The following is a 23,337-nucleotide window of genomic DNA, read 5'->3' on the forward strand; positions in this document are numbered from 1 at the left end:
ATCTGACCCCGGTGCTCTTTCCTGCCAAGGCAGGGGGTCGGACTAGATGATCTACCTAGGTCCCTTCCGACTCTAGCTACTATGAAACTATCCCAATGGCAAATCAAGAGGTAGCCCAGCCTTAGAGAACTACCTCATAGAAACATCCAGATCAATCCTTATAGCTAAGAGAGGAGGCATCCTAATAGGATCCAGTTCCTCAAATGGGATATATCTACCTAAACCAGACAGTCTGACAGAGAATAACATTCTCTTCAGCCATGGATCATCATGCACATCCATATGCAAAGATTAATACTGGGGGGGAGGGCGGGGCGGCACTAGTTAGCATACACAAAGTTCCCCAAGTCAATTTTATTCTCATCATCTTTGGTATCTATTAACAGCTAATGTTAAGCTATGCTTATTTTTACCATGCTTCTGTGTTTGTACAAATGATGGCACTTAATATGAATATATTTTTATACTTTTGTGATCTGTCTTAAAAAGATTGTCAGTGGGTCTATACCTGAATCAGGTGTCAGGAACGATTCTCACTAGACAATGGCTATTTGTAAACCAGAAAGGCTTTGGCATGCATCTCTATCAGGGAAGAGGCAAGACTCTTAAGTGTTTACATGGAATAGAGAGCATAGCAAACAATGACTGAATGCATTTCAAACCGAAAATGCCTCAGATACATACTAATGGAGATACCCAGGTTCACTTGACTGGTCCAAAGTGAAGAGGAAATAATATGCAGAGATTGATATCTCTGTCCTTCTTGAACAGAATAAAGAATAGTTGAGAGAAATATGATTAGAGGTTTATCTGTCTGGAAAGAGAAACTGTTGGTAAGGACAAGTATATTGCTATCTTCCTTGAATCTAAGCATGATTAGGAAAGACACCTCATTTCTCAGTCAGATGTGTATCTGGAAAGGAAATCGCGTGAAAAGATTGTAAATATATCTGTCCTTCTTGAACAGATGAGGAGATCATGATAAGGGAAGACTTTCAGGGAAAAGAGCTGCCTAGGAATGCTGGCCTTTAAGAGAAGATTGTAGTCGCCAGCAGAGAAAGCTGGTGACAACCTGGGAGGAACAGGCAGGAGTATTAACTATTATAAACACTAACAGAACTCATGGAGAAGCTGTTTCATAATAGAGAGTAGGGGGTGCGAAGCAGGCCCTATTTGATTTGGATTCAGCCCAAATCAGGGACAGTGATTTGATTTGTTGATTCAGACCACTGTCCCTGATTCGATCTGGCTGAATCCAAATCTGAAGATTCAGAGAATCAGCGATTCAGACACCGACACAGCTTTAAAAGTTTTTTCTACATACCTTGAGGTAGCAGGTATGGCTCGTGAACACTGTGATGCTGGGGCGGGTGGAGCATTGCACAGGAGTGCAGGGGGGCCCTCCATGTGCGCTCAATGGCAAACCCAGAAGTGGACCAGAAATACTTCTGGTCTACTTCTGGGTCTGCTGGGGAGCATGCTGGGGGCCCCCCATGCCTCCCTGGCTCAATGATTGGCTGTGAGGGCCCCAGGTGTCACCCCACACCCAGGAGGCATCAGTTGCTGAGCCTGGGGGTGAGGGGGTCCCCCACCGGCAGACCCATAGTGGACTGGAAGTGCTTTTTGTCCACTTCTGGGTCTGCTGCCAAGCACACCAGGAAGTCCCCCACACTTTTGTGGCACACTCCATGAGCCCCAGCACCATAGCATTCATGATCCCCTGCTACCTAGAGATATGTAGAAAAAACATTTAAAGCCGTCTGTCTCTATGTCTGAATCGCTGAACCTTTCCGAATCTCTCTGAATTGATTCAGAGGGTTCTCACTCAATTTGGAGAGGTTAAAGGGTCCTCTGATTTTATTTGGATTCAGAGATTCAGCCACTGAATTGGGCCGAATCTGTCCTGAATTGAATCAGGGACCGAAGCTTAGCACAGTCCTAACAGAGATCTAGGTGAGATTTTTCTTCTTTTATTATTTCATATTTCACTCCAAACCTAACAGTTTCTTTTTCTTATGTGGTCTATCTCATGTAATGAATTTTATTTCTGTTTTATACCCCACTGATTGTCTTGTGGTAAGAATGATTTCAGGGCAGCCAACAACTAGAGGCATGCCACAGAGATGGCATACCTCATTCTTTTTTTTTTTTTTGCAGCTCTGGGATGATTTTGGAAAGCTAGAAGGGCCTTTCTCCAGCTAAGTAAGGCCTTGTCAGGCAGACCCAGATGACTGCCTGGGGCTGGGACAGAAAGGGGGCCTGAAAAATCCAAAAAAAATTACAATTGCAAAAAATGTTTTAATATTGCACATATACATATACCTAATACTGTGTCTTTATTTCCCTGAATTCAATGATTGAAGCAGTTGGTGATTTTTTTTCTGTTGTCCAATTATCATTGTCATTACCTCTGATGAAGCGGGGCCCAATATTAAAAGTTTGCCTGGGAACTCCAGGAGTCTAGGTATGGCACTGTGGTCAGGTTACCGGTTAGACTGGGATTCTGTCCAGGAGATAAGTCTTTTTGGAACAAGATCTAATCTCTACCTGAAGACATATAGTCAGAGTGCTGGGACTTGAAACTCTGAGATCACCCCCAGGATCACAGCAATTAGATAAAAAGAGGAAGTGCTAGGAAGCTGCTTCATAATACAGAGCTAGGTGTTGCCCAATTTTTGTCCAAAAGCCTGTCTATAAAGTGTGGGCCCCACACTTCCAATTTCTCAGGAGAGTACCTGAGCTCCCTCTGCTCCCTTCTTGAACAGAATAAAGGTCCCCTCTACACATTACATACATCACAAGGCCCATGGACTTGGGCAGGGCTGACAGCATCATTCACCCTAAGACTTAAAAATGAACAGTCAAGGGTGAAAGATTCAGGGGGCTGTTTAATTCAAAATAAATAAATAATACTAAGAGCAGAGAGTAAATGTTCAAGGTTCCTATCCTCTCAGGGCAGAACCCAGTCTCACTGGGCCAGAGCTAGGCTTTTTGGGTGCAGACAGAAGTGCAGCTCCATACTGCACCTGAGAACACCTTGCAAGAAGTGCTCTGAGTTACAACAATCCCACGGACCAAACAGAAGTTCACTGATAGTTCCAGGGGGAGGGGAATCTAGCTCTGGCTGCAGCCTACAACTGTTTTCTCCTAGAAGTAGTCTCTTCTACCTGCCAGCTCCCTGCCAACCCTGCTGTTTTCAGAATGGGAGGGGGGAAAGAAAGGGAGCAGAGGGAGCTCATTCTAGGGGTTCTCCAGCCAGCACTGGAGTGTGCGGTAGATGAATTGGAGCTTCCCCACAGGAGCACTGGGTACCTGGTTTGCTACCTGCTGTTGCAAGGGGAGCCTGGGTTCATAATCCTGGACTCCGCCTGCTGTTTTATTAGGGAATGATTTGGGTCTCATCAATGATACCACAAGCGTGCCTCCTATGATGTGTGTGTGGCCTAGGGCCCCCTCTATGCATTACATGTATCACACAATTGTCAGGTTAACTGTGTAATTAATACAGACTGGCTACCTGTACAAATTAATTATGAAACCATAAAAAGATCCATCCAACTATAAAGTTAGAACTGGAAAATACGTACTAACTTTACAGCTGCTTCTATTCAGCTTTAATTTGCAAATGGAGCATAGCTAGACCCCCACAGTTGGGAGCTCCAAGCCATGGGGGTGCACTATGTGCTGCACCAGCTGAGGGCCCCACAGCTGACAGAACCCCCAGCAGCAGCATCACTCCACAGACTGCTATGGATTAGAGTCCCATCAGCTGATGAAACTACCATCTGTGGCAGCGCCCCATGGTGGGGAAGGGGGACAGCCCATGGGGCACTACCACAGAAGGGAGTCTCATTAGCACCCCATGGACTTCCCTCCTCATGGGGTGCTGCCATAGATGGGAGCCCCATAAGATGATGAGTGTACCATCTGCACAATGGAAGCTGATGCAAGGGGAGCCCAGGATTATGACTGCCTACACTGGCAATAAGGCATGATAGGAAGTGATGCTGGATCCCCCAATCATGCCTCTTACCATGCAGGTGTGGCATGGCATGGCAAAAGGTGCAATTGTGTAGATTGTGCATTACAGCCCATCATACTTTTACCTGAACATTTAGAGGTGCCTCAAGAGGCAAAACAGGGTCTCAACATAAACTGAAGATTTTAGTTTTAAAAGACCAAGGAAAATTGGACCAGAACTTGGACAACTGGCATGCTGATTCACTGTTGTGCTTATAAGTGAACTAGCCCATCTTTTTTTGTGTGGGAGGCACTAGAGGTTAAAATAAACATTTTCTCAAGTATGTTTACTGACCTAAAATTAAAAACAAACACACTACAAAATCATGATGTATAATATTAGAGTACTTATATTTTCATTGAGGAATTGCTTCCCAATACATGATTAAAAATTATTTTCCCTCTGCCAAATAGCTGTTCTTTCAAAAACCTTCATATTTGATTATTTGATTTGATGATGGCAATAAATATGAAGTATGTCAAGGAAAAAACATACCAGTAATCCTGCACTTGTATGGGGGATAGTATCTTAACCCATTATTTCATTAATCTAGTTTTATTGATACTGACGTGTTTGAAAAGAGGTTTTCTTAAAACATGTAAGAAAGTCTCTGGCAAAAATCAGGACATCAAAAAATTTAAGACTTACTGTTTACAAAGACTGCAAATCTTAAAAATGATAGATAACGTTCTCCCTCTATTGGATTCCAGCCAATATCCGGGTATCCTTTGGCTAGCAGCACTGGGCAGCTCTGAAGGCCACAACCTGCCAAATAGGTGACAACCTGGCAAGAAAAAAAATTAAAAGTTAGAAATATGTATTTCTATCTGCCTCTGAAAAATAATGTTGTTTCACTTAAGATTCACTTAAGGTAAAGAGGGTATCAGTTTCATGTTATAGATTTTAGATCCCCTGCCAGTGAAAAAATCTATAGTCTTTTTATGATTAAGATGACCCACTCCTGTGAGGAAAACATTTTTTAAAACAAAATACAGTGCTTGCGGTTTTTTTCAGATTTCAAGTTAAAAGAATATAAAGCTGTTAAAGCAATTAAATTAGAGAGTACAAATTTAACAACTGAAAATTATGGTCCTTGCTCTTTATTACATGTCCAGCATTACACAGTGGGAAACAATGTTTTAAGTATTCTGGGTAAACAACTGAGCCTATCAAAGCTTTTGCCACTGACATCAATAGGGGCAAAATGTCAGTTCTGTTTCACAAATTGTGAAAGTGAAGCCAAAAGACAAAACAAAATGGAAATACAAGTAATTAAATTATGCAGACATGTAAATACTTTCAACAAATAACAGTCCTAAGTTCTAGCAAGAATCAAATTAGGATTCCTACTATGTCTGCTACAATATTTATTAAAAAGAGACTGAATATTTATTCAGCTTATTTATTCAGAATATTTATAAAGCTCTTTTTATAAATCTTTAAAAAGAGATGTACTCAAATTTAATTTAGAAGTCTAGAGGTGAATTCCTAAAACAATGCATAGAAAAGTATCCTTACGTAGAATATACGGTTATTTAATCCCTAGTGAGTCTAATATTCCAAGAAGAGATCCATTTCTTTATTTAAGAGTATTTCTAGTGCAGTTCTTAAATATATTTTGAAATTGCTAATGAGCATATTACTCATTTTGTTAACCTATAAAAGAAATATAAGCAAACTACTATGCATCCATAATACAGGGCATCATCTACTTAATTCTCTCCAGTGTTTGTTATAGGCACAAACCATGGCTGGGGAACTATGGAAGCCCTAAATATATTCATTTTTCCAGGAAAGCATAGTGGTCATTGTTCTGATCCAAGGGAGCTGTTGTTTTGGAATAGCTGGTTCTCGATGGAACAGGAATATCCCCCTCCAGAATCTCACTTTTTTGGATGTGTGTAAAATAAGTAGCAGATATTAACACAAAAAACAACTTTTTTTAAGGAAAGAGAGCATCATTATGATTATATAGTCCATTCTACTTCTAATCCCACCTATTAAATCTTGCCCATTAAGTACCAATGTGTATTATACTGGCAAAATACAGAATAGAAAGGAGTTTATAAGAAAGGCAGGGAAAGATTAAATAAATAATATTCACAAAGGAACATGGTAATTTTGAGCATTTTATGCCACTGTTGGTCACACCATTAAGCCATGGGGTAACCATTTTAACCATTTTATATTATGTATATGCACACACAAAAACTATTTTAAAAGAAAATTAAGGCTGCAAAGGCTGTTCAGTGACTGACAATGCCAGAAATTAATGTTACCTGCAACATATAGACTTCAATTACATGCTATATTTGTTCTGTAGCATTCCTACCTCATTCCATGACATGTGCCCATTCTCTGGGCAGAGGGAGACCCTCACACATGTGTTCCTCCAGTGTGCCTGGTTGTAGCCCCTGCACCTCCTCCTCCTCCAGAACCTCCTGTTGAGGTTTTGGCTGCACTTTTCTCTTCACTTATTTATTTTTGCACCATCCATGGCCCCATCACACCCCAGGACCTCCTGGTCAGCCTCCTCCTGGTCCTGGCTGACTATTTTACCAGGAAGGAGGCTCTGGCTGGGAAGGTCCCCAGGGACTGCAGAGCCATTTTCCTGGGTCTCATCCATTCCTGTCTCTGAGCGGAGCACCATTGGGCAGCAGCCACTGGCTCTCTGGCCACCTTTGAGTCGGTGGGTGCTATCTGGGGTACTCTGCTCCGTGTCTCCCAGGGGTACACTCCTTTTGAAATTTTAGTCCACTTGCATGTCCCTTTTGTCATTTTTTGTTCCCTAAAATCATTTGTTGCTCTTCTTCTTTCACCATCCCACTAAGTGGCAGCTCTTAGTGATGTAGTAGGCATGGGCCCACATACTCGAAGGCAACAAATAGGCCTACTACATTCAGTGAACAAGGCAGACAGTGCTCACTGAATGAATAGCTATTCCATATTTCTTTTTTATCTTATCTTCATGATTCTGTGCATTGCCTATTTACCATATACTTTCCAAACCTGCATTGGAAAGAAAATCATTTATTTCTTGTGGTTTTTTCTATACTATCTAAGCACTTCACAAACTTTAATGAAATTATCTTCAAAACACCTCTGCAACAGAAAGCAGTACTGCCCATACTATATAGATTGAATGCTGAGTCACAGAGGAATTAAGCCAAAACTGTAAAAGCCAATGCTTTTCTGATTATAAATTGATAATCGCATTTTCAAACTCAATTTTAAGTTAGGCAGCTTTTTCTCTGAGTAAGGGGATAGCTATAAATAGAGACCTTAAACTGCAGTTTTTTCTCAAATCCCAAAAGGAGACTTGAATAACCAAGAAAAAGGCCCAAATCATGAAGAAGCACTAAAAATACTAAAATAAAAAAGCATCCTCTGTTACTGATGTTAACTTAGCCCAAAGCTAAGAATTTTCTTCTGCCTAAAAATGTTTGCTAGGTACAGACATTACACTTTTACTGGTGTAAGTGATTGGAAACCAGTCTATACCTATAACAGCAGTTTGGCATACACATAGACTACTTTAAAAATGGCAGGACCCAGTCTAAGATTTGCCCTCCCCACCAAAAAGTGAACGTACGTTCGGTTTGTTACTAATCTAAACTATGCTGCTTATAGAAAACCACATAAATTTAGTTTGTTTCTGCCTCAGGCTTTTTGAGTGTCCGTACCTAGCTATCAAGACATATATTTTTAGTTAGATTAAAACTATTACAAGTATAAACAAAGACAAGTCCTTATTAAAAAGCCAGATTTGAATTTCTGGAGTCAAACTTCATAGATATAATAGAACTGATACAGACATGTCGAGCAAAACATTCCTGATTTTAGGAGTTCAAAATATAAATTTTCATAATATTTTTGAGGGATACTGATTATAAAGATGCAGTTTCACAGGATTTTGGTTTTTTTTGGGAAAAGGCTAATAAGTTGAATCCAAATGGTTTCACTGTTGGTTTTGAACATCTTCCAATAAAACTGGCAGGACTCCAACAGAATTATGCCAGTTCACATGATGGGTGGTTTCCAGGATCTGGGGCTCCAGAGCTGGAGATTGGAGGCTTTCCAGATCTCTGCAAGTCTTAACTTGACACCAAGCTTCTAGGGCTTCTGAGCTCCTAACATGCATACCTTCCACACCTGGTGAGTAGCCCTGGAAGATTCCTAGGAACTGCAGGAAGAGCTCACCACTACCATGACAGAGTAATGACCCTTCATGGTACCTGCAGGTGCTACAATGTTACAGAGCAAATGATTCTACTCTGCATAGTTGCACAATGATGTTTAGATTACAGATCAACCTTGTGTATAAATCAAGACTGATACTAGTGGCTAAATTTGAAGGTTGATTTATAAACTGGTATAATATAGCACTTTTTATCATTCAGTTTGAGACACAAAAAGAACCAATATTTCAGAATGCTAATTTATATTATATTATTTTATACATAGTATATTATTTTATAGCACTTTCTATGTTCAAACACAGCCCCAATTTATTTCTGTTACAGTTATGAATATTAAGCAGTTCTGCAATAACGGTCTCAGGGGTCTTAAGTTGGCAACCAGAAAATGAGGTGAGCAGTTAAACCAGTTTTCATTTTTGAGTATGACAGTAATTGATTTCTCAGTATTACTTAGGAACTGCTTGCAGATGTCAAAAAACAAAACAAAATGGAACTTCAAACTTTGCACACTCCCGTGCTGAGCCCAGCACCTGCCCAGAAGTGGCACTGCATTAATTGGATCCGACTCGCTCAACATCTGTGTAGATCAGGTGCTTTAGTGGCGCTTTTGTGGTGCTTTTATATAATATCTGATTGAATAACCTTTAGATAAAAGTGCTAAACAGCCACAGTGAAGTGCCTAATCTATGCAGATACTAGGGAGCTAGGTCATCATAACATCCTGCTTCTTTCAGTAAAGCACTTTTTTTTTTTTTAACATCTGCAAACAGTGGCAGGGACAGTAGTAGAATCCAATTTCCCAGGGCAGAATTCAGTTGCCTTTTTAAAAGACCATCCTTTCTTTTCCTGTAGTCCTTCCCTCTCTCACTGCACATCTTTCAACTTTTGCAACAAATTAAGTCTTATAGACTTCTTAAATCTTGTTCCGTCAATTTGGCATTTCCTCACTTGAGTTCCTGAGTTTGAAACGTTAAAATTATTTTAATAGGTTTTCTATGGGCAATTTAAAACTTAAAAAAAAAAAGGCAAATTGAAAAATTCCTACACATGGATGGTTCATATTGACCTTGATGTGGGTCATCAGTGAGGTTTGAAGTTTTGGAACTATAGTGCAGATTTTTTACAACTTGAGCTAGTAGAATAGCTCATAGAAGTAGTACGCTGTTACGTCTATGTTTTTCCACAGTATATGGAAAAATACACACACACTTTGCCAGTGGGTTTCACAGATATTTACTGTCCGCAGTAGAATCAGCAAAGCTTGGCATCGACTGCAAGCTCTTTAAAGGCTGTGTACTCCAGGGGTTAAAGCAGGGCTGGGCAATTATTTCAGCTGGAAGTCTGCTTAATGGATTTTAGTGGGCTGTTGAGGACTGCAAGGGTGCCCTTTCATAGGTGCCCAGCACCTGATCACCATGTTGAGACTGAAAGTCCTGCCCTAACCCCTGACCTTTGCCACTGGAAGTCCCTCCCCTTCCTCTGGAAGTACTACTTTTGTGGGGGTGGTTGCCATCTTAGAACTGGGGAAAAAAACAAATCACACACTAAAAATCAAACATCTACTATAACATAGTGGGATGGGGGGAGGTGAGGAAGGGTGGTGTGGGAGCCCATGCAGGCTGAGTACACCGGCAGCATGTTGTTCTGGGAACTGCATGTGGCAGCAGGAAGCGGGGCCAAGCTGCTGGCTTCATTGCAGGGGGTTCTGAGCATCTCACATGCAGCTCCCAGGACCCAGCGATGGAGTCAGCAGCCTGGTCCTGCTTCCTGCCACTATGTGCAGTTTCTGGAAATCTGCAGGGGAGCAGGTAGAGGAGCTGGCCTGACTCCATTGTGCAGGGCTCCCCACCACTTCCAGTAGAGTCCTGGGAGCTGAATGTGGCAGCAGGGAAGGCCATTGGCTCCATTGCACAGGGCCTCCCCCCAGTGGCGCATGAATCCTGGGAGCTGCATCTGAGCTGCAGGGAGCCTTGTGTGATGGAGCCAATGGCCTGGGCCCATGGTCCAGGTTTTTAACTCCCACCCAGCTGCAGCTTACCCCCTCCCCAGCCTCCCTACTTGCTGCCCAGAGTTAAGCAGCAGGGACAGAAAGAGGAGCTACTGGAGGTCAGGGGAGCTGAGCAGTTCCCCAGATGGCTGCAGCACTGGCAGCACCAGCCTTGCCTGGAAGCTGCATGCTGGTTGGGGCTGGGGCTGAGGTCCTCCTGTGCACATGGGTGGAAGTGCACTGAGCTGCCCTAGGGGAAGTGGGAGGGGGTTGGCCCCATGTGAAGTGTAGCAGGGGCAGCCGCGGGCTGGGCCAGATATGATTAGTTGGTTGGCAGCCACCCATGGGCTGGATGAAATTGCCCAGTGGGTCATATTTTGCCTGCCCTGGGTTAAAGCCTCAGTATCTCTAGCTACAAGCATTACTTATTTTTTTGTTTTAACTTTGCATTCTATGTACAATAAATATAGTCACATGATCTTGTGACATTTGAAAGTCATGCAGAAAATACTGAAGGAATTACAGAAGCTGCCCTACTATACTTTGATTTATTTAAAAAAAAAAAGGAAAATCAGATTATTAATTATTTGGACATGAATAAGATAGCAAGAGTTTGTTTAAAGATGCGTGTTTGAAGATCATCAATTCCAGATTAAGTGATGCTGAAGTCCTTGGTTAAACCAAATCTTTTTGATGAGAAGTTTCTTAAATGTTTTTACGTAGGTACCAGAGTAGCAAAGACCTGCAGCATCAACTGCAGGAACAAAAAGACCTAACGGTTTAAAGTACAAGTCAGCTAAACTGTCATAACTTTAGATCCGAACAAAATAGTTTTTAAATTACAGCAGTAGTTTGCCTCCAATTATACTGGATATAAACCATAGATATTATTTCAGAACAGCTTATGGTAAAGGTGCCCCACTTACAGGGCCATGGAGGCAGTGGAAAAAGTACTCTACCATTTCTTTAACCTCAGCACAAGGAGGTGATGTGGTCTACACTACACTTCAGCTGCCTTTATCCCTGATTCCTATTGGATAGGAGGGCTGGCCAGGCCTCTGAGCCAACATGGAAGTGGACACAAACAAGATTACAATGATAAATCAGAATTATTGGATTTTATACTTACAACTTATGGGCGAGCCTTATAATGACCTCAAACCTGACAAGCCATATATTGTGACATAGTGCTACCAAAACTACGCTGAAGAGTACAATTTCCATTTTAAAAGCATTTCAAAAGAAAATGTATGGGTTATTAGTAACAGAGGATCATGCAATATAGCTCATAATGTGTCCTTACCTTCTCTAAGTCTGGTTCCTCTAAAGCTAGTGCAAGCTCATTATTGTCCATTACAGAGGCAGCAGCAACATCTAGTGGAGTGGAACCCCTCATAGATGGGAATGCTGGAGAGAAAGATGGCAGTAGACAGCAATTAAAATTATTTAGTTTGCAGTATTGATAGTCATGCAGCAGAGGGCAGCAGTTACATTGTAATCTAGATCATACTCCAACATATTCACAAGAAGTATGTTGTACAGCAAAGATTCAACAAAGAACATTTGCAAATGATATGATGAAGGATGGGTTTACACACACATAAGTTCTGGTTTTGATTTTTTGACAAATATATGCACAAAGATATTTATTGCATGATTATTTTTAGACACAAACAAACCTGGAATAACAACTCATCAAAATAATATAAGTTAATTTTAGAGAAATGTAACTGTATGACTGTAGACCTATAACTGTATGACAGGAATATTTGTATTCCATATCTTGAAAGGATATATAATACTATTAAGAGATCATATCAGGGTTGAAAAAAATCCATATATATTCTGTTTCATTCTTTACTGTCACCTACTACTCTTATTATTAAATTATTTCTTTCTTGGGCACACAAAAACTAGTAATCATGCACTCCCAGACTTTGAGAAAAGAATCTGAAACTTTAGGTCATATGACTCAACTTCAGAGAAAGATTTTTAGACTACTACATTTTTTAAAATAAAAAATAATATAGGTGCCGTCCTCATATTCCTTTGGCTGATGAGGGCAGCATAAAGGCCAGGCTAAAGAGGCCATTATAAAGATTAAATTATTACAAAATTAACTGCATTAAAGGGAAGCTATATCAATTAATAAGAATTTGGTCCTAAAGCTTTCAAAATATTAGATAATCCAGATTCAGATTTTTCTGTTTGTAATTCAACTCAGAGCAGTCTAATTACAGAAAGAAAGCAAGCAAGCAAGCAAGCAAGCAAGCTAAGTCTTTGCATTAACATGAATCCTAAAAGTAGATTTAAACTTCAAAGAGGTCTTCCCAGCACCTTGCCTTAGCTTGATACACAAATTGGATATTTCTATGGTATCACACTAAACCTGGTACTTGATGGTTTTAGTGATTAAATTATGCGACATACCAAGCCCAACACTACTATTTTCCAACAAATAACTCAGATGCTCAAACATGGCTTTTTGGTTTTGGCGGCTGATTCGACAGAAATAGCACAGGAATCGACAACAGCTTGCCACCATCTTAGGAAAAACGATCCGCTGAAGAAGAAAGTTGACAAAGAATATGAAACTCATTAATTATCAATCTGTTTAGAGTCTTCTTGATGAATCCCTAACAAAGGAATTAGGGTATTACTGGCTGCGTGACCCAGAGTGGCATACTTGTCTTACCCTCAGTTTGATTTCTAAAAAGGTTTCTAGACTACCTGAACTTTCCTGTTAAATTCACAGCAACTGAAAACATTAAAATGTTCTTATAAACTATTCTACAGAAGTGTGGGGGGGTTATAAAGAAAACTTATCTGGGAGTATAAAGAACTGCTACACTGAAAAATAATCTACATTTCTGCATCCTAAAGGGATCTACAGATGAGAGTATTTATAAGATGACTGCATAAAAGAACCAAAAAGCACCTGCTAAAAGAACAGAATTAAGGTCAAGAAAACATAAGAGAAAATAGCAGAATTAAGAATTACTCTTCAATCTTAGCTTGCCTCCCCCCCACCCCCTTTCCAGTTTTATGGTCTTTAATTACACAATAAAATACATTTTTTTTCTGCAGCACATCTGCTTCATTCAGTGCACAGGAATGGAGAGCACTCATTAACTCAAAAGCTATTCACTATTTTCCTTGTTGTCCAGTGATTTTTTCTTATACCTTATTTGCTGCACACTAATTGAGCTTAACTCTGAAAACAAAATTATTCATTTCCTTCTGGGTTTTCCTGTGGCACTAATGCCTAAAGTGGATGCGCGTTCCACAAACACTAACTTACATCATTCTTGTGAGATGAGGTTTCACTATCCCCATTTTATAGATGGGAAGCAGAGGCAAAAAAGATAGTCACTGTGGATGTTTATACATATCCTCTAGGAATGGGTGGGGAAGCACTTTAATAAGAGCTGCTCCAAGAGCCACTCTAATTAAAGTGCCCAAAGTGGCTCACGTGTTAGTGTCCCTGCGCTTAAAAATGGCAGTAAGGGTACTTTATCTAAGGCTCGTTGAAAGCGCTTTACATAAAGCACCCCCACCGCCATTTTTAAGTGCAGGGACGGTAATCGACAAGATGCTGGAGGCTGCCAGAGCATGGTGAGTATCATGCTCCAGCAGACTTAGTTAATTAAGTCTGCTATAATGCTCTGTAATTACAGTGCAGCGGAGCAGCCTTGGTGCTCATGTATAGGTGCCCTCCTGTAGCTCTAGAAACCTGGGTGCCTAATGTAAGACAGGGTTCTTATCTTTATATAGCATTTCAAATGTCTAAAGTATAGCTGCCATTGAGTACACTTACAATTTCTATTGTTAGGTATTTGTACAGATCAGGCCCTCAGGGTTTCAAGTCAAGTATGCAGCAAATGAAGAACACAGTTAATGATTATTACTTGGGAAAGATTGGCTAAAATTGACTTGTTTAATACTGCCCAGGAGCTCTGCGGTCTAAACACAAGCAGGAGCAAAAGTCAATTTTCCAGGATGTCATTTGGCTGCCTCCTTCACTCCATACCTCCTAAAGTCCTCAGCAACTGAGACAACGCTTCTCCTGACATTAACTTTCCCTAACTACACAAAATTGACTGGTTCCCAGCACATGGGTATCCTTGCACTAAATCATGCAAAGGTTCTGTGGGAAAAAAACCAGAATGATCTTGTTATTACAGGTGTATGGGTTGTATAAGGGGGGTGGGTAAGAAGGTGCAGCTGCCTTTCCTAATGACTTTGTAATTTCAATTTTCTTTTAACACTATTTCCTTGTTTGTAATACATCTCTCTCATTCACATACTGCAGTAACAGCAACTTTAGGGGTGTAAGTCAGCAGGTGGTATTCTGCACCAGCAACACTATGCAAGAGGGTGGGTGGGTTTTTTTTTGCTTTAAAATGAAAATTAAATGCATTTTAAAAATTAGAAAACTATTTTTCCTTTACTTATTTATCAGAACCTGAATTCATAAACCAATCATGATGGACACCCCAGGAGCTTGCTTAAAATACCAATTTTCTACACAAGCAGCTTTCCAATTTTCTCTCTGTCTAAGCCTCTCACTCTGGAGGAATATTATGGAATAAGGATATCCTTATCCTTGAAATAACTGAAATAACTCATACTTGGGTATGAGAAATAGTCCCCCCACTTCAGAAGCAATACACATATTTAAAAAATTGATTTGAAAATATTCATTAAGGCAATATTGTACTGGTTTGCAACTGTGGAAATTAGAAACAGCATCTATAGGTAAGAAATTGCCATTTGTTACAGATGAATAAAACCAAAAATTATAAAATGCACTTTCCTAAAAGTTGGGAAAAGTCATTTTTTATTGGAAGAAAGTCTGATTTATAGAAGTAAAAACATATGGTAATTCTAGATCAGACTCGCATGAAAATCTCAATTTTATTGCACACTGTAATAAGGGAGATTGTCCAGCTTGTTAGTCAAGTATTAGTTAATACTCAAAACCATGAGCTCTTTTTCCTATTTCTACTTAATAAATTCATCTTCACATCCTTTAAACTAGGAAAACAACTGTATTCATCACACAATAAAATAGTTTAGTGTGTATTTTGTCAAAAGATGACTCAGTAAAGTTATGGCTTAATTTCAGTAGTCTGCTCTTTCCTACTAACAGTTAAAACACGTTTCTTTATTGCTAAAGATTACAGTTGGGCAACTTAGTTTTGTCAAAAAGTAAATTAAGAATAAATTGTTCTTGGCATCTCCAAAATTATTTGTTAATTTGATACAGAATTTACCAAATACTTTTGGTTGGAAGAAAAATCAGAAACTAGATGCACAAAACGAGATGTCATTGCTCTTGAAAACACCAGAGAGCTCAGGGATTTGTCTATTCATTCTTGATGTGGAAAACCTCCGCAGAGGTGATTTAAACTCACCTCTCTCACTCATCACCATGCCATACATGCCGATACTGTTCTACTTTGTATAAATCACTGAACATTCACCAGAACTGGGAGAAAAACTCTGTTACTGCAGTTTTCCAGGCAAGTGTCCTATCCATCAGGACTGAGAGTAATTTTAATTCTCTTACTCTGTCTCAGTGACTTAAGTATTTTATAAAAAAGTTGGACCACTCCAAGAAGAGGGAATGAGAGCCTAGCAGTTAGGGTAGGAGTGGGCAAAATATGGCCCGTGGGCCAGATCCGGCCTGCCAAACAGTCTGTCCAACCTGCGGCTGCTCCTCTGAAAGAGAACTGTATCCAGACTGCAGTTGCCTTGGCTTTTGGTAACTTTCCAGTGCTGTAGCTGCTGCAGTTCCAGCCTCAGTGGCCAGGCAACCACTCCTCTCTTTGCCCTGGCCTGCCCGCCCCATAGCTCCCAGTGTGCACTCCAAGGCCAGGGACACTGAGCTCTTGGCCAGGCTATCTGTGCACAGCTTCAACTCTGGGACCATTCACAGACCAGACAGCCAAGCCACTGGTGAGAGTCAAAGCTCAGGAATGGTTCTCCCTGTTAGTGGAGGAGGGTACAGAGAAAGAGAGACAGGAGCCATGGGTTATCTGGACCCTGCCAGGCTAGGGGCTGGTAGGGGCATGGGCATTGCTAACGTTGTGCCATGCTGTGTTCCTGCATGCTGTTTTTGTTCACACTATGTTGGCGCAGCTGGAGCGACTTCTGCCTGAACCTGGCATGGCTCCTGTCTGATTCCCAAGTCCCTGGCATGTGACCGGTTCAGACAAGAGCCATGCCAGCCATCCCAGCTGTGGCCACATGGCCTGAAGCAGCTCACAGAAACACGGTGAGGCATTGGCCTGTCCTGGCCACATGTTGGGAGCACAGGACAGGAGAAGGGGGTGCAAGGAGAATGGAAGAACACAGAGTGGCACTGGCCTGACTGGGTGCAGATAACTCAAGGCTCCTGACCCACTTCTCCCCGCACACCCTACCCAAGTCTCTCTCAAGTGGCTGGGCCGGGCTGAACCAGTGCCACACTGTGTTCCTGCATGCCACTTCAGGCCATGTGAGAGCAGCTGGAGGAGCTGGCACAGTTCCTGCCTGACCTAGCCATGTGCTGGGAACTTGGGACAGGGGAGAGGGTCCAGAGAAAGTTGCATAGAGCTTCTGTGCATGTCTGCGTGTGTCTGTGGCATGCAGAGAGCATGTGCATGTTTGTCTGTGTGCATGTGTGTGTGGCCCTCAACAGCTCACCAAAACTCGCTAAGTGGTCCCCCAGCCCAAATTATTTCTCACCCCTGAATTAAATCATTCATGTGCAAGACAGAAGACCAAGTTCAAATTTACTCCCTGCCTGTTAGAGACCAATGGTTTAAACATATGTATCGCATTGCCTAGGTGTACCTCTCAAGCACAGAACAAATTGAACATGGGCCTTCTACACAGTGGGGGAGTGATCTATCCTCTAATCTATGGGGGGAAACAGGGCATGTCCTCTTTTGGCAATTTTCTGAATCTAGGATTTATTTTCTTTTGGGTCCCCCTGCAAAATGCTCACCACAAAGCATTTCATTTAAGGTTGAATGGAATATTTTGTAATGAACTACACATTTTTAAATCTTATTTGTGGTAAGAAAAATTTTAAAAAATGAAATTCAACTTGATCTAAGCTGATTTTTTTCAGTTCTTGTTTGGCAGCCAAACTAAAAAATCAGTTCTTAGAATAGCCATACTTAAGACGCATACTTTTGTTGTTTATTTCCCATACATTTAAGCAGCAAAACTTTATACCCAACAATGTTCACAAAAAACAAGTGTCACAACTATTAGCACAAATTTAGCACGTTGCTTGCAGAAAAGGTTTTGCAGATACCTTTTGTACCAAATATGTAGCAATTATAAATCAGTGAGAAATTTGTAAAAACTCACCACTTGTTTGCTGAAAAATTACTAACAGAAAAATAATCTAAATTAATAATTTATTTACAATTGAATAACTTGATTATGTCCTGATTATTTAAAGTAATTGACAATTCCATGGTACTGTTTTCATGATCAGTACCTCTTGACTGCACTGAACAGCCATTTAGGGTCTTGAATGGACAACAGGGACAAGTGGAAAGAAGGAGAATGTGAGAGCACACAAGTGAAAGGACAGGAACAGTTTTCTACCTGCCCACTGCCTGGAGTCAGGGGGATGGAGCTAGATCAGGGGTCAGCAATCTATGGCCTGTGGAGTAGATCCAGCCCGCGGAAGCATTGGATCTGGGTTGCAGAAATGATGCTTCAGCAGAGTTAGGCAGCAGGCACTTTCCTCATGCAGCAGGGTCCTAGGCCCCACACACCCACCATTTAACCCAAGTTGGGTCATTCGGGCCCACATCAGCTGCCAGGTTAGATGACTGCCTCTTGACCTGCTGCTTAACTACATATTTATTTACACATAGACAGCTGTTTGAAGTGCCTCTTGCTTCCAGTAGGAGTGGGAAGTTATAGGAGCTGTGTTGTATCTTGAGTCCTACATTTCCAAGATGCTTTTCTAATGAATCACCTGCTTTGTAGATCAGCAAGGAAGTTTTCCTCTCAGGCCAAATTTGTATGAGGAAGGATTTGAGGCTTTTTTTTTTGCCTTCTTCACAATGTCAGGAAAGCAGATGGGATTCAATATTAAAGTCTGAAAGTTTTAATTGAGTTAATATTAATATGAACTAATTGTAACTTGAAATCAGGCAGTACTGATAAAGGTGGAAAGGACCAGTCTGCAGAGGTAAATGGTATTCATGATAAATATGCATAGGCTCATCATTTCCTTTTTCTTGCTATAACAAATGTAGTATTGCATGCTAAAAGCACAGTATATTAACAAAAAGAGTGACTTTTCAGATGTCTTCAGTGCTGAACATTCAACTTTGAGTACCTATAAAGTTGCCCCACATTATTAAATCTTTTGTGAGTAATTGCCTTCTTATGGCATCTGTGATCACTAGACTGGGAATTTGATTTCCAGACTGCATTGAATTCAATATTAAATCTGATTAGCATACATTTTGAGACAAAATAATAACTACCATAACATTCAATTAATATGACATTATAAAAATGACAAGGGAATAATGAAACCATAGAAACCAAATAGTGATATTTTGTCAAAAGTTTTCAAAGTCCTTTAAAAAGAGAGGTTTCATTTTCTCCATCTTCCAGATGGGGAAACTGAGGCACAGACAAGTTAGGTGCTTTGTCCAAGATCATTCAGCAGGCCAAATGCAGAACTGAGAACACAACATAGATCTCTTAACTCAAAATGCAGTGATCTAATCCTAAATCACAGTGCCTATATGTTTATGCCCGCAAGCTACCAGTACATTGTGTTAATGTAATGTATGCTACCAACAAGAAAAGAGAAGAAAATATGCATTGTAGTAACAGCATGGCTCAAATAAAGTCCTACAATTAAATGAAATTTGAACATTCAAAATTAAGATTGTTTTAATTACTGATTAGGTAGCTAATTCTAATGCTGGCACTGTGGTCCTCTACCAGAGACCCTGACTGTGCTTCTTGTCATGTATTCCTTAATGTGTGGCTATATATTCCTCCATGATATGTAGCTACATATTTATTTATACATAAAAACTTTTACATAAAAACAAAATTTTACTAAAGCACTCAAAGTGTATTATTCAAAGATTGTGTTAGATGGAAAAACTATCAGCAAGCCATTTTCATATAATACCTAACATACAAGACACCCTCTATGATGTTTGTCATTCTTATATAATCATTAGAAATTAATTTCAATTCTTACCATCAAGTGATGTCTGACAGTATTCCAATTAAACAAGAATATGTACCCCATGAATTGCATCTGCCTTTATCTGAAATTGCTTCTTATTGCCTAATATGTTTTTGAGGTTAAAGAAAGAAAACTAATGATAAAATACTTGTGAAATTACCTGAGATTTATCTCCTCCAAGCACATTTACCATTACTTCCATAACTGTCTCATGCATACCCAGCACTCTCATTAAGTTAGGATGTTGATAAAACACCTTGTTGTTCATTATATCTCTAAATGGATAGAAAAAGAAACACACATTTTTAATTGATCACATTTCCATTTAAATTATCAATACATTATCAGAGCATTCAGGAGTATAAAATATGTGTTGTAGTACTTCTGCCAGTTCTCCTCAAATGCCCCTTGCATTGGTTCTCTTGGGTCCTTATAAGCATACAGTAACGGGGTGGGGGGACATCAGACCTTCTCACCCACTGGTAAGAATTACCCTTACCAGTGACACAGCTCTCTCATACTTAGCACCTCCTCCAGTTCTCCAGAGCTCAAGGACATCTCTGCCCAGGACACTGACACTGTTAGTTATGCTTGTTTAGAAGATACAATTTACATGTACAATAGCATATGTAGTGACATATCATATATTTCTGGAATTTCAAGATGAAAAGTAAAATACATTCTGCTTCAGAGAAACATAGAAGACTGGGAATAGAGGCCTTTTCTCTCTTTTAAAAAATATTTCCCTTAACTAATTTTTAAAAAAATCTGAAATATTTTAATTTAAATTTCTCTCTTCAAATATGCAACACAATTCTATAACTATGCACACAGGAGTCACACACAGAGATAGGACTATAGCAGTCAGTTATGTCCTTATTAAAATCTGCCTAAACCTGTTACTCAGTAGACAACAAGAATCAACTGTTTACATGGGAGGATATGTCAGGACAGACTCTTAGAATGTTAATCTTACAAAGCTATTTATACTAACTAGCCTTCTGGGTTCCATTATAGGTCATTACCGAGATGGTTTGCTGGTTCCAACCTAATCCCTGCTGGAAATTTGCTATTACAAACATCAGAAGAAAGTCTTTCCTGACCAAAGACTTTTCAATTAAACTAAAGAAAATAAATGAATTTAGACTTCATGAAAGGCACTGCACTGATGCCAAAGGAGATTTAAATGATAAAATGTGGGTATGACTGAAAGTTCCATCGCACCATCTCATGCATACTTTTATTGGAATCATTCATGATCAGAAGGGAATTTTTTTGAGATGAGAAAATAGGCATCTTCATGTCCAGAGAAACTGTGGTCCATGCAGTCAAAGGACCAGTGGAAACAGGTATATTAGTATCTGTGATATGAACACCTATCTGTGAGGAACTGGAATGAAGTATCAGTTCACTTTTCATAGGCCACTGAGTAACTTCATATTAGCACAATAATGATAGTAAGGCACGAAACAGCAACCTATAATTGAAAGATTTTGTATTCTATTACCAAATGGTTACTCAAAACTTAAAGAGACAATAATGTTAATTTCATACCCTAATCCATTAATCATAAGCAATTCTTCTTCTTTTCCCATCCTGACGCTTAGAAGGGAGCGAATCTGACCTAGTGCTGCTAGTAAGTTGATTGTATCTTGCACAGAAGCAGCGCTAATAGTGTAGGCCTTCCTCAGAGCTTGCAGCAGCTCACCAATGCTGTCATACTGCCTACGAAGGAGGGTGTACATAATCCGGACTAATTCTGAGTCTTGCATCTGGTCTTCTTGAGCCCAACGCACCATAGTTTGGGATATGAGCTGCTTCAAGGTAGCTGAAATATTAAACAAAATATGAAAAACATGAATAACTACCGTAGTCAAAGAAGCATACAAGAGCATTTATTAGTCTGTAACTTCAGATGATAATCACTAGATGAGGATGTATTTGCAGTATGCAAAGACAATACAAGCAAAATATACAAGTTTTTTTAAAACACTTTCTGTATTGCAAATTTATGTTTAGTATTTTTAAGAACATTTAACACTCATGTAAGATGGCAAGTTGATGACACTGAAGAGTAAAGCCCAGTACTTAATTATTGAACAGATACAACATGTGCAGCAATGCAAATTTCCTCACACAGCGATATCAGTCTGACCTAGAAGAATTACCCTTACCAGTGACACAGTAAATTTAAACTCCAAGCCAATTTATTCTGTGTTTCCCTGCTGATATTAACAACCTAGTGTTAATTGCAATGGATATCATTCTAATACAAACACCTGTTCATTATGAACTAGATTAAAACTGTCATCAAATTTTGCATATGACACTGCAAAATCATCAGCTGGCAGCGACAGGAGGGACAGAGAGACCTCTGGCTCAAAATACCATACCTAGTAACTTGGTGGTAAAAGTAATCAAGTGAAAGGTGAGAGATGCTAATTCCAATCCACTCACTTCCTGTTTTAGAGCAGGGAATTGAACAAAGGTCTTCCATATGACAGGGCACATTCTTAATCACCAGGTTATACAGGTATTCAGTGGAAGGGGTTTCTTCAGTCCATCCTGTTGGAGATGTTTGACTTTGCATACATCACTTATGCATTTATCCCCTGATGGTTAAGACAGTCAACCTCATAGTATAGCATGGCACAGAACAGGAAGAGCATTTAAGTTTACCACCCCCTCCCCTTCCCCCACAGTCCTCTGCTTCTTACTAGATGATATCTTTTTTTCATAAATGTACACATCAAATTTCATCTTAAAAACAGTTTGGTTTCTTGCTTCCACTACTCACAATGGAAGGCTGTTCCAGGATTTCACTCTTCTGTAGAAACCTTGTAATTTCCATCCCAAATTTGTTTATGGCCAATTTATACCCATTTGATCTTGTGCCTCTTAGCTTAAATAGCTCTTCTCCCACCCTGACATGTACCCACTGATGTATTTCCAGTGATCAGTCACATTTCCGTCTCAGCTTGTGTGTTGCTAGACTAAACAAGCCAAGAGCTTCTCTTGAAGTACACACTCCATTTCATTGACACACTTCTACTTTCTGTGGGAGGTCATTAAATAAAATATTAAACAAAATGTGTTTCATGACTCAAAGTTCAGGAATTTGACTAAATAACTTTCCTCCAGCCTATCCTTTCACCATTATCCAAAACTATTCTTTGGGTGTGTCTACACATGCTTTTACACACGCCTAAACGTAATATGCATTTGCCTAATGTGCCTTAAATTGGCATACGTAGATGCTCCCTATTTGTTGTACTTTCTGCTTTAACAGTCTGTCAGTCATAAGTAAAATGTTGTCCTCTTCCTTGCCAAAACACTTCTGGCAGATAGTTTATGAGGTTACTGTAAGCAAGCAACTTAGGTGTATGATTGAATTTTATCTTCATGTCCCAAGAAAGTCTTCATACTGCTTGTTATGACACCTGTCTCTAACGCAAGTATAAATATTAACATTTATGCAGAACTGAAAAATTCATGAGATATGAGATGGCCAACTCCTGATATATTGGCCATTTTGAAAAATCTTTTTGTAGTGAGATTTCCAGCCCAACTGACAGAGCAGAGGTCTAGATTTTTCAGCTTTGCTCATCTCTGATGAGCTCCTTTCATTAAGTCTATCAATTTCAATGCTGTATGCTTCATGACTTATGTTTTTGCTGAATTGAGACAAAGTCACATCTAAAAAATACCACTCACAGTAATGCTGTCCCAATAGCAGTAATGCTCAAACCTACATTTTATGTTCTAACATTAGACTTCAAATCCCAGATGCAACAACCAAGCAATAACAAGGTTTCAAAGTGCTTTACTGTATACTTTTGATTATCCATCCACTGTTTTAGTCATGTGTCCCCAGAGTTATTTAGTGAAATACACAGTAGAA

At 39.9% G+C, this 23,337-nt stretch overlaps 1 protein-coding gene across 1 annotated transcript in view; it reads right to left on the bottom strand.

The window, feature by feature from the left end:
- The window catches only part of RYR3 (ryanodine receptor 3), a 537,566-nt gene that overhangs the window by 199,412 nt on the left and 314,817 nt on the right, over positions 1–23,337 (bottom strand). The window contains exons 39-43 of the mRNA XM_019551798.1: positions 20,991–21,264; positions 19,597–19,711; positions 12,638–12,770; positions 11,511–11,614; positions 4,670–4,805 (exon numbers count right to left, since the gene is read on the bottom strand). Of these exons, the coding sequence (XP_019407343.1) occupies positions 4,670–4,805; positions 11,511–11,614; positions 12,638–12,770; positions 19,597–19,711; positions 20,991–21,264 (762 nt within the window). The remainder of the gene's footprint in view (positions 1–4,669; positions 4,806–11,510; positions 11,615–12,637; positions 12,771–19,596; positions 19,712–20,990; positions 21,265–23,337) is intronic.

The sequence above is a fragment of the Crocodylus porosus genome, unplaced genomic scaffold (genome assembly GCF_001723895.1).
Source record: "Crocodylus porosus isolate Cpor-Errol unplaced genomic scaffold, CroPor_comp1, whole genome shotgun sequence".
In the NCBI taxonomy this organism is placed as follows: Eukaryota; Metazoa; Chordata; order Crocodylia; family Crocodylidae; genus Crocodylus; species Crocodylus porosus.